This window comes from Protopterus annectens, chromosome 1.part0, assembly GCF_019279795.1.
Source record: "Protopterus annectens isolate FY-2018-M chromosome 1.part0, PAN1.0, whole genome shotgun sequence".
Lineage (NCBI taxonomy): Eukaryota > Metazoa > Chordata > Ceratodontiformes > Protopteridae > Protopterus > Protopterus annectens.
The window spans coordinates 190,781,281-190,793,387 of NC_056725.1; the positions used below are offsets into that span (position 1 = coordinate 190,781,281).

At 37.8% G+C, this 12,107-nt stretch overlaps 1 protein-coding gene across 1 annotated transcript in view; it reads left to right on the top strand.

The window, feature by feature from the left end:
- The window catches only part of LOC122796818 (galectin-6-like), a 332,787-nt gene that overhangs the window by 131,634 nt on the left and 189,046 nt on the right, over positions 1–12,107 (top strand). The window contains exons 9-10 of the mRNA XM_044065917.1: positions 3,919–4,117; positions 4,594–4,719. Of these exons, the coding sequence (XP_043921852.1) occupies positions 3,919–4,117; positions 4,594–4,719 (325 nt within the window). The remainder of the gene's footprint in view (positions 1–3,918; positions 4,118–4,593; positions 4,720–12,107) is intronic.

Here is a 12,107-nt window from a genome sequence, read left to right on the forward strand (position 1 = left end):
AATGTCACCCTTACTGAAAGGGAGGATAATACATTTTTTTTGCATTGAGTTTAAGGTCATGACTTTGGAACCAATCATTTGTTTATTTAACACCCTCTTGTAGGATGTTGACATCATCTGGAGATTCTATGACTGCTCCCAGTTTGCAGATATCAGCAAACTTTGTCAGCACACAGATCTTTAGTTTTTGCTTGTATTTTGGAGAAAGATATTCCAAACAGCAGAGGTCTCTGAGCTGATTCCTGTGGAACACCAATGGTTACAGTTCTGCGGTTGGTGGTGGATTCCCCTGTTCTGACTATATGGGGTCTATCAGTGAGCTAGTTAGCAACCCATCTAACAATATAAGGGTTGATATCTAGCTAGGTGAGTTTGTCAATGATGTCTGAGTGGGGGATAGTGTCAAAAGCATTGGTTATGTCTAGGTACACTGTATTCACAGATTTCCCCTCATCCAGGGCCTTGGTGACTGTCGCAAAGAATTCCATCAGGTTTAACAGGCATGATCCCCCTTTGACAAATTCAAACTGAGTAGGATCAAGCGTTTGGAGATTATTTGTTGATAAGGTCCATGATGATTCACTCCATGGCCTTGCAGATAAGACTAGTCAGGCTGATGGGTCTATATCTCCCAAGGTCAGTGGAAGCACCATCCTTGTGCAAGGGAATAATGGTGGTCATTTTCCATTCAGCTTGGATGTAGCCAGCGCTTAGACTATAATTGAAAAGAGTACCCAACAGTGTTGCTAATTCTTGTTGCAGCCCATGTAGGATGCATCCTGGGATGTTATCATGTTCCATAGATGCTGTGTTCCTGGACTAATGATCTGCTCTTTAGAGATACAAGGTAGGGGACAGGTGGCAGGGATGTCATGGGGTACGTGTGACAGGGACAAGGGAGTGAAATTTTCATAGAACCTGTTGGCCAACTGGTTAGCTATTTCCACAGGCTCAGTATATGTGGTATCATTAACTACCAGATTGACACAAATCTGGGCCTTTCCTTTTAGGTTACAGATGTAACTAAAGAATACCTTATGGTTGTCTTTAGTTGAGGAAGCTAATTTGGATTCATAGTTTGCTTTGGAGGACTTCACAAAAAGTCTTATTCATTTATTTAAGCTGATGAAGGAGCGTTTTCAGTTTAAGGCTCACTCCCTCTTAATCTTAGATAGCAATTTCTTCCTCTCATTGCCGGCCTTAGGCATAGGCCAACTAGGCGGCTGCCTAGGGCAGTGCTCTAGCAGGGCGCTTTTCCAGTATTTATTTAATGTAGGTAGACCAGGATGGGGGCACCGGGTGGTGTGGTATGGGGTGCCGTGGAGCCCTTTTGCCTAGGGCACCAGTTGACTTAAGGCTGCTCCTGCTTCCTCTTACTGTAAAGCCTGTTAATGGCAATTGTCCACTAGGCAGGTTTGCTCTTCCTTGAGGAGCTTGTTTTGGTCCTATCAGGTACAGCCAAGTCAATGCAGTTATACAGGTGTTTGTATAAAGCACTGGTGTAGAACTCTGCATAGATGCCAGTTCCGTCTGAGGGGGAGGTGCAGAGAAGCTATTTATACCATCTTGTGAGAGGATATAATGTGCTTTGGAAAAGTTTTTTTTTAGTTTTAGTTGTTGCTGGGGGGGCAGGTCAGATATGATAGTGACTTCAAATGAGACTGATTTGGGGTCATATCTCCCCAGGGAAGACTTCACAGTGGGGGTGCTACAGTGGTTCCCCCATATTTGTAAGCACCAGATCCAGGATGTCGGCACCTGTTGTGGGGGTGTCAACTAGCTGGTCCAGAACATTGGAGTTAACAAAGTCGAGGAACCTTTGGGCAAGTGAGTTTGAGCATGAGGGATTTGCCCAATCAATGGATGGGTAGTTAAAGTCACCCAAAACCATGATGTTTGGCTGTATCTTGATAGACTCAAGTAGATCCAAATAGGAAGAGTGGGTGTTCTGATTCATGGAGGTGGTCCTGTAGCTGTCAATGACTTGAATAGGTGTCCTACCAACAGTTAATAGCAACTATCAAGTATCTCCAAGGAATCATGCTGTTTGACCAACTTGGAGGTGCATTTATCTTTAATGAAAACTGATACACCTCCTCCTTTAGTTTTCATGCTTTCGGTTTGTGTTCTGAATGTGTGGAAGGAGGTGTAACCCAGTATGGCTCGGGTGCTTTGCACAGCCATGAACCAGGTCTCCATGACTGCACAAATGTCTGCGTCTTCCAAGGTGAGGACTGCTTCTAGTGAGTGCAGTTTCATGTTGAGGCTCTTAGAGTTTAGCAGCATAACCTTGAGGTTGTTTTTAGATGGAGTTTTTACATAAGGAATTTTGTCCTTGAGACACTGCCTAAAAAGTCACTATGGGGGTGGCAGGAGCCTTAGCCAGTAGCCGAAATCCCAGGGGTGACAGATGAAGACCAACTCTGGCAAAGCATCAAGGTCTGGTGATCATGTCATCCCAGGCTGACAGATATTGGATCCCCTTAGAATGACACCAGAAACTAAGCCGATTATTGAAGTCATTCATTTTCGGTTTGTAATAAGGCATCAACCTAGGTGAAGAGCTAGGGACATACCTGCCTTAGAAACAGTTCAAGAGCTCAGTCATGCATACATTAATAGAAAAGAAAACAAACAAGCTGTGGTGGGATGAATGCTCTAAACATTTTGTCATGCATTATACATTACATATATGTTTTCTTTCTTTTATTTTTATACTTCGAACCAAGAAGAAAATATCCAAGACAACTCTGTACAAATAGACGAACGCTGGATGTTTTCAAATTCAATGTATTTAATCTAAGATATACAAAAAATAAAAACACTTTAAACCACTTTAAAATTATATAAACGATAAGCGCTTTCGTCCCAATTTTAAATTACAAGGAACTTCATCAGATCTGATGATGTTCCCTGTAATATAAAATCGGGACGAAAGCGCTTACCATTTATATAATTTTAAAGTGGTTTAAAGTGTTTTTATTTTTTTGTATATCTTGGATTAAATACGTTGAATTTGAAGACATCCACCATTCGCCTCTTTGTACGGAGTTTTTTTTTTTACTTGTCATTTACTCCATTACATAAAGTGCTCAATCCCTGCTTTCTGAATTCCTTTCATTTGTTCCTTCTGTTTTCTAAAGATTCCACTTTCAGTTCTTTTAACTCTTTAATCTGTTATTGTGGTTATATGCATTAATTATGATAATCCATATAGCTTGATAGGGGTATGAATAGTTTTATGATTGCCAAATCACTTAGATGAGATTATAGTGAAAATCCATTTAGTACATTGTTTTTCATATACAGTTTTTTATATGATTTAATTCACAATATTGACTTTATGGATTCCTAGAGCTCCAACAATGTTCATGGTCATTTCTAAATTTCTGACTGCAGCACTCCTATCAATTTTGCATTGCTCACAAGTTGAATATGTAAAGGAGAGACTCAGTGTTGGATACGTTTTTATGTTATATAACTAATGGCCAAAATCCGGAAGGAAAGTTATTTCATATTCAGAATATGTTGCTTTGTCTAAACAACTTAGTCATGATGCAAGCTATAGGGTATTAATGTGCAGTCTGTAATACCATCCTTGCAATAGTTTTGTAACTAGGGGGTGTCTAAGCAGTAAACTGAATACCAAATGAGAGGTGGTAAATGCAGCTTTTCTCTTCGTAACACTATTTTGACAGCAGATCAGTAAGTGTCAAAAACCTAAGTTACACCTAATTAATAAAGTTGGTCCATGCAAATATGCACAGTGTTGCCTACATCCTCTCCTGCTGTGCAGTGACATTCCCGAGGAAACCACCTTTTTCACTAGAGTAATAAATGGTTAAATACAAACAACATAATTCTTGCAACAAAACAAGATGTGGTGGGATGAATGCTGTTCTTTTATGATTTTTCTAGGCTTCAGATAAACCTTACTTGTGGTGAAAGCCAAGACATTGCTTTGCGTATTAATCCTTGTTATGAAGAAAACAATGCGGTGATCTTCAATACTCGCCAAGGAGGCTCCTGGGGCAATAAGGAGCAAAAGATGGAAATGCCCTTCAGAAAGGGGCAAGATTTTGTGGTCTTAGTCAAAGTGAAGCTTGACATTTACGAGGTGAGAGTAATAAATGTAGCAGTCATTTTTAAGACATATCCCAGGGAAGCTGAGTGATTTTTTTTCATAAAGTGTATGTTTGGCGTTGCATGACCTACATGTAGATACTTACAGCATGTTATGGACCAGTGGTGGTAGATTACATGTAGTGTGGGATGGGCATAATGACATTGTTAAGAATTGTGGGGGAAAGAGTTTTCTGTGCTAGTGAGCCTATCAAGTGAAACTTCAGACTTTTGTATTCAAATAATCACAGGAATAATGTGTTGCAGCTCAAGGAAGTTAAACATCGGCTAATGCATTTTTCTGTATGAACTATGTGTTTCCAGAAGGTCGATTGAGTTACAGAATACTTTACAATGATGAAGTAGTTACCTAACAGAAATATTATCTATCAAAAGTAATTGTTGTTTTATTCATGAGATAGTAATTGAGGCTAGACCCCATGTTCATGTGGTGCTGTTCTTGCCTTCCAGGTGTTTGTCAATGGGTCACACTTCTATGGGTACTCACACCGTATACCTCTTGAACGAGTGACTGCTATATACATTGATGGACTGCTGACCCTTCACACCGTTAACATTATTGGTGGCATAACAAGGGTACGTAGATAAGCACCAGTGTTTAACATGTGGAAATAGAGCAATTTATGTGTTCAAAATTTTACCAAGTACAGTAACTACTTTTGTAGTCTGCAATACACAGTTACGCATTTACAGCACTCTACTTTGCAGGCCTGCTAACACCAGAAGTAATAAGCACTAATGAAGAAAGCTGCATTAATGATGCAAGTTTCAGTCATTTGTATAGCATGTTCCGTAAGCTAGATGTATGATTGTATAACTAGCTCCTTTCATACATTTTTATAAAACTGATAAACTTTGTAATTGTCAGATGAAGAAATCCAGTATTTCAGTTTAATTGTGCATGTATATAAATAATTTAATAGGGAGGAAGAAGGGTAAAGACAGGAGTGAGGAACACATAACCTTCATAATAAACACAATGTGCAAAATTAGAACAATGTTCTGTTTCATATCACCCTCTGACTTGCTTCCAGGTAGACTGCACAGTCAAGACTTTAACAACTACACCAATTCAGATAAGAGGGGTGTAAGTTCTGTAGCTCCGTCCCTTTCTGCTGCCAAGGCACTAAGTTCTAGGTGAGCATGTGGATGGTGTGCTATTGCACAACTGCAATTTAATGAGTAAAATTAGTGCAAAAAACACACACACAAATACATTTTATATAAATATATATATATATATATATATATATATATATATATATATATATATATATATATATTTGTATACACACACACACACACACACACACATATATATATATATATATATATATATATATATATATATATATATATACATACATACATACATACATATACATACATTTAATCATAGTTAAGTACTAAGCTGTCTGCCTTTGTGGGCCATTTTAAGCCTCACCAAGGGTGATAATCAAACCATGTACATTGTGTCTGTTAGGTAAACACTTTAACCAATATACCAGACTCTAACCCCAGAGAGAGCTGTGCTCACTGAGACAAAACTTAGTGCTTACTCAGTAATTTTACTGTCCACAATGAAGTACAAAAGAATATTGCACCTGCAAGTCAGTGTTCCTTATACACTCTGCACGTTTGAAGTTTATACTTTTTAATTACCAAAAATGGCAGTTTTGTGAACCTTCTGCCTATGAACAGCAGATATTCAAAGACCTACTGCTCGTGTGCAGTGGGTCAAGGGAGGAAGTCCAGAAGACATGACACCACACCTGCCTACCAGGAAAATATGGTCACTAGACCGCAAGGGGATAAGGAAGAAATGGTGCAAGGTTACATCTACAAGTGCACAGAAGATCAAAAGCATAGAGAAGAAGAAGAGCAGTCTGAGGAAACATGCAAAATAACAATTTAAGAAGTTTATATTTATATAGTTATCTATCTATATATGTGTCCACTATAGAATTTCGAAATTCCACATTCCCGATGTTCAAAATACTGATGCTCAGAACCTCGAGATTGTGGAATCTCAAAACCTGTAAAAGGAGATCACCATACAGTGCAGAACAGGAACATTACTGTTTTCTTCAGTGCAGTGCGACCTCGGAGTTAGTATATTTAAGTTACAGGGGGTGTGGGGGGTGCAGGGGGGAGATTTTCTGCCTGCAAACATGTGTTTTTGATGTATTTTTGTTTGTTTTTTTTTTTTAATTTAGAAATTCCACAATCTCGAGGTTCTGAGCATCAGTGTTTCGAATGTCGGGATTGTGGAATTTCGAAATTTTATATATGTATATATATATATATATATATATATATATATATATATATATATATATATATATATATAGGTTATAGGTTAGTACTAAGCTAACTGCCCTTTCGAGCCATTTTAAGCTTAGCCAATTACTGATTTAGCTTAAAGTCAAAACAGTTAACTGGAATACAGGATTAGTAGTGCTGTAGAAATAACAACTGCATTTTTGAGTGTAAGTATCTTAGGAACTGTCTGAAAGGTAAAGGAAGCGAGCAGTTCACCTCATTCTGAATAGGCATGCTTTTAGATGCTGAACATGTAAGATTTAAAGTTTCAACCTTTAAGGGTTTTCTCAGCCATAAACATCATTCTCCATCCACTCAGAAGCACATCCTGTTTTTGCATTACTGATGATGGTGTGAAGTCCCTGGTGTGGAGCAGAGCAATAACAGGCCATGCAAAACAGACAATACTTCAAACTTAAGCTGGTTCTCCTTTCTTGTCCTGTGCCCCTGAGCTGCTGCTGACTACCCCCACCTCATCAAACCCAGGTTATTTTATTAAAGTTAGTCACAGCACATCGGCGCCTCCCCAACCCACAAATCTGTGATACTGTTTAACAAGGAATGTTATCTACAGTGATTGTTTTCTGCAGTGCGGAGAATGGTCCACTCATACTCATGTTTTCCTTTCCCTGAACACTCATTATCCCACTCCAACTTGCCAGCCCACTTCCTTCTTTATCCATACTTACCCACTGGATTCGCAAGGTCATTACTTTCCACAGACTATACACATCCCTTCACTCCTGCCAGATTGGATGTAAAGTGGGGATAGGCATTACATATGGCTTTAAACATGATTCTAGCTGAATATGATTATATTATGCAAACACTCAAGAAAGACCCAGCTAAGCTGGAGTCTGCATTGTATATGTCTGTGTGACCTTTTTTACCCTTTGGTTTGGACATTTTATTAAGCAATTCAGTTGAGATCCAGCACATGGACACCTTTTAATGTTTGGAACAGTGCCAAATTTCAGCATCCATTTTTTGAGTCCTTAACACATGAACAATGACAGTTACATAGTACAGCTTTTTCTCCGAGTGTGACTTAGATGCTGTAAGAACAAAGAAAGTCATCAGTTATGTGTGAGAATTTAATTTTGCAAGTTTGCTTCATATGTTCAGCAAATATCAATATCTTAATCTAAGGCTTACAATATCACCATTTTTTCTTCTGGGTACAACGTGAATACGATGATCAAATAAGATGCGTTATTTCAACTCAAAAGAAAAGATAGGTAGGTAGAAATATAATATCCGAGCAAAACACAGTAAGCTTTACTACTTTGTGCATTAAGCAGAATCAGAAAAGTAATATTGTGCAGGGAATTTGATACAAACTACTGGAGACCCCTGATGTTATGAACATTTAATTATGCATTTAGTTTTTAGCATAGTCATCCAAAACTTCAGTAATATAGGTACATTATTTTATATTCTTTTACTACACCTCATAAATGTGACAACTGTAACATTTCAGTCAGACAGATTTACTTTCTTTTGATCTCTGATAAGCAATTTCATGTTTTGCAGTAGTAAGACTGCATTTGAACTTCATAAATAGTGACTGCATGCAACCATTCTGGAACCATTGATATGAGGCTATACCAGGTCAAAATGTGCAGATGTCAAAGAACCAACTGTACAGACTGCAGTACAAAGAAATAGTTCACCTGCAAGTCAACATTCCTTATATGGTCTATATATGTTTGATGTTTGTGCTATAATTCAGAATTAGTGCCTCATGATAACATAATTAGAAAATGGATTTTGTATATGCAGGCATAGGTGCATGCACGTGCACACACACACACACACACACACACACACACACACACACACACACACACACACACACACACACACACACACACATATATATATATATATATATAGAGAGAGAGAGAGAGAGAGAGAGATACATAAATGAAAGGGTAAAATAAATAAATAAATATATGTATGTGTGTGTGTGTGTGTGTGTGTGTGTGTGTGTGTATATATATATATATATATATATATATATATATATATATATATATATATATAAATGAAAGGATAAAAACACAGACAAACCATTCAATAAAAACTGCAAGCTAGAGTTTTCACTATATGATACCTTAAACCTCCTGTAATGGAGGCCCATGGGATATACACAAATGACCCCTCAAAGGCATCAAGTGTTTCAGCTACATGGCTTCTAAATGTCCATGACTTTTTTTTACTTTTTAAATGTTTTTGTTTATATTCAGATCAGTAAAGTCAAAGCCCACTAGCTGTGGGCATGCATGTTTTGGCATTTTTTTGACCTCGTCAGCATAGCATAAGTGGATAGTTTGTCTGTACTTCAGAAACATATATAAGTAAACATGAGAAAAGTTAACCAAATAATATCGACAGCAATATTTCAATCTACCTACACAAAATCTCTAACCTTGCAGACAGAGCACGACATTTTTTGCTGACAGGCAAACCCTCTGCTCCTCCTATGTGGGGAATGTGCCCCTTGCTAATTAAATATACCAACTCAGAGATTACACAATACAGGGGAAAGGGTATATTCCCAAACCATGGAGTTATACTGATCTAACACAAATACAATATCAAAAAAAACAAGTACTCCAAATGAAAAAAATATATATTATTTTTTTATTTGTGTGCTCTGAGTTTGTCAGAGCATGCAAATAATGTTGTCAATATTATTTTGTCGACTATTTTATGTCAACTTTTTAGCTTAAGAATTCCACACACACACACACATATATATATATGTATATGTACAGACATACATACATACATACATACAGAGAGAGAATTAGAAGTCATCAACCAGAGCTCAGATAAGCTGCTGTATCAGTTAGAAGGTTTTGGAAGCACAGGCTGTCATTAATGTATAGGAGCCCAGCATTAAAGAATTGCATGATACAAACAGGAGTCAAAGACAAGACTCTTCCAATCACCATTCTGAATGCTGTAGTATTAAGCTGCTGAAGCAGCTGTGAACCGGCCAGTGTTTTGAAACTTCATCTCGCCCTCATACAAGTAAGAATCTTACTCAAACAGATGACTGAGATCAAAGAAAGTGCAGCTGTACTTTACATTTTGCCTGGCAAACAGGGTATTCCACAGATTTGTTTTCACTTACATACCAATATCCCTATAGAGTACATATGAGGTACAGTAGCTCCTCCAAAGCCAAACACAATCAGACAAATTGTGGAAAGGTCAGAGTGCATCAACAACCACCCTGAGCCAGAACTGAAATAAACTGCTGTATCAGTCTGAAGACTTTCCCTGTTTTTTTTTCTGATTACATGTAGATTGTGCTTGGTGGAGGAAGGTGCTGCTGCTCTTAATATTTGCTCCTTAGTTTGCCAGGGTAGTAGGTGAAAAAGGGTCTGCATACCTGGACTTGGATTTATTGCAGTTTTCCCACAATGAATAAGTAGGCATTGCACAAGAGAGAGGCTTATTAAAAAGTGAAGAAGCATGAAATATTTTGGTGTAAGGCTGATTTTAATCCTATATGATGGCTTCTTTTTATCCTCATTGAAGAATTTGCCCCAAATATTATGGAATAGACTTCCCATACATGTCAAGCGGAGCGCCTCACTGGCCCTCATCAAGAGAAATCTTGATGAGTGGATGGGAAATAGAAAATTCACCCCGGGGATCACTCCAGTGTTTTTACTTGACAGAGGCACTGGGAACTAAGGTCGGGTGACATGATGCCAGGGTAATCCTATGGGCTAGAGGGAAGAGCAGAGGGAGACAATGACCTCTTTCTTCCTGGATGAAAAACCTTTAGTAATTATGTGCCACATAGAAGGTCTTTCTGACCACAGTGGCAATGTGGCGGACAAAAGAGAGGTTGCTGTCAACTTGTGTTCCTAGATCTCTTATAAAGCCTTCTGTGTTCAGTGGACTGCCATTAATGTGGTAATGCAAGGGAAATGGGTTTTTCCCAAGGGTGATGATGACACACGTTTTGGCATTAAGCTTAAGGCCATGGTTCTGTCACCAGTCATTGGTCTCACTGAGGCCTTTCACACAGTAATCATAATATATCTGTAACATTGTTAGATGGAATATACAATTTCTAAACAGTTATAGTTATGCTCGGGGCAGTTAATCGATATGTATTTATATTTCTTATTCTTCTTCATGCATGCTAACCTGGTGTTGTAGTGCTGTCCCACTAAATTCCTCAAATGTCCTTCACACTCCTAGATCAAATTTTATGACACTCATGTTCCAGATCTAGGATGTGATTTGAGTAACCATGATCTAGGATGTGATTTGAATACCCTGCCCCTTTTGCTGTTAGCCTCTGCATGAATAATCTGCCTATTAGGATAAACATGCAGTCAAAAATTCAACAAGCCTGGCAATTCCTGTAAACTGTTTTATTGTGATCTCTTTATCCAAATTTTGCTGCAGTACTTTGTTAAACTTAGAAAGTACACAGATAAATATAAAGGAAAAGTACAAAATAAGCAATTTATTGATGACCAAAAAAGTTTTATAGAGAACGGGGAAACAAGGTAAAAGAAATTGAAAAACCACCAAAAAAGAAGGAATAAATACATTTTGGAGATATATCTATGAAGATACTGTGGAGCATAAAGATACTAAATGGATAGAGGAAGTTAAAGGAAGAATAAGAAGTTCAAAGGTACAGGATATGAAATGGGATGAAGTATCGGCCAGAGAGATTGAAACAGAGTTAAGAAAAGCCTCTAATTGGAAAACCTCAGGCCCAGATGCAGTACCTAACTTCTGTTTAAAAGTATTAACCTCTTTGAATGAAGATTTAGCTATGAGTAAGAACTATTTACATGCACACCCCAAAAAGACACCAACCTGGCTAGCAACAGGCAAAACAATGCTCCTACTTAAGAGTGAACCTGCAAGCTACCCTAAAAATTATAGACCAATAACTTTCCTTCAGACGATGTATAAACTATATAGTGGAATTGATGCAGACAGAGTTTATAGTCATTTAAAAAAAAACTCAATTATGACAATAGAACAAAAGGGCAATAAAAGAAAGTCATATGGAACAAAGGATCATTTGTTGTTAAATAAAGTCATAGTGGAGAACTGTAAAAAGGGGAAGAATATAAGTATGGCATGGATTGAGTACAAAAAATCATTTGACAGTATCCCACATTCCTGGATAAAAGAGTAGATACACCCTACAATGATAAACTACATCTCAACAAACGTGAAACACTGGCAAACCACTTTGCAGTTAAGCTATGATAAAGGGCAAATTATTATTCCAGGGATAAAAATCCAAAGGAGGATATTCCAGGGTGACTCCCTGTCACTGCTGCTCTTTTGCCTTGTTCTTAACCCACTAAGCTGCCTGCTTAACAGATTAGGTCATCGCTATAATTTTGCTCCCAGAAAGCAACAAAGTGTAAAGACTTCTCACCTTCTCTTTGCAGATGATTTAAAACTATATAGCTCATCGGATGAGGAACTGAAAACACAACTGTAAGTAGTCAAAACTTTTTCAGATGATATAAAAATGTCATTTGGTCTTGATAAATGTACAAAAGCAACCTTTAAAGCAGGAAAGCTGCAGCACCAAGAAAACATCAGTTTGGGACAAGAATATGATATGAAAGGACTTGAAC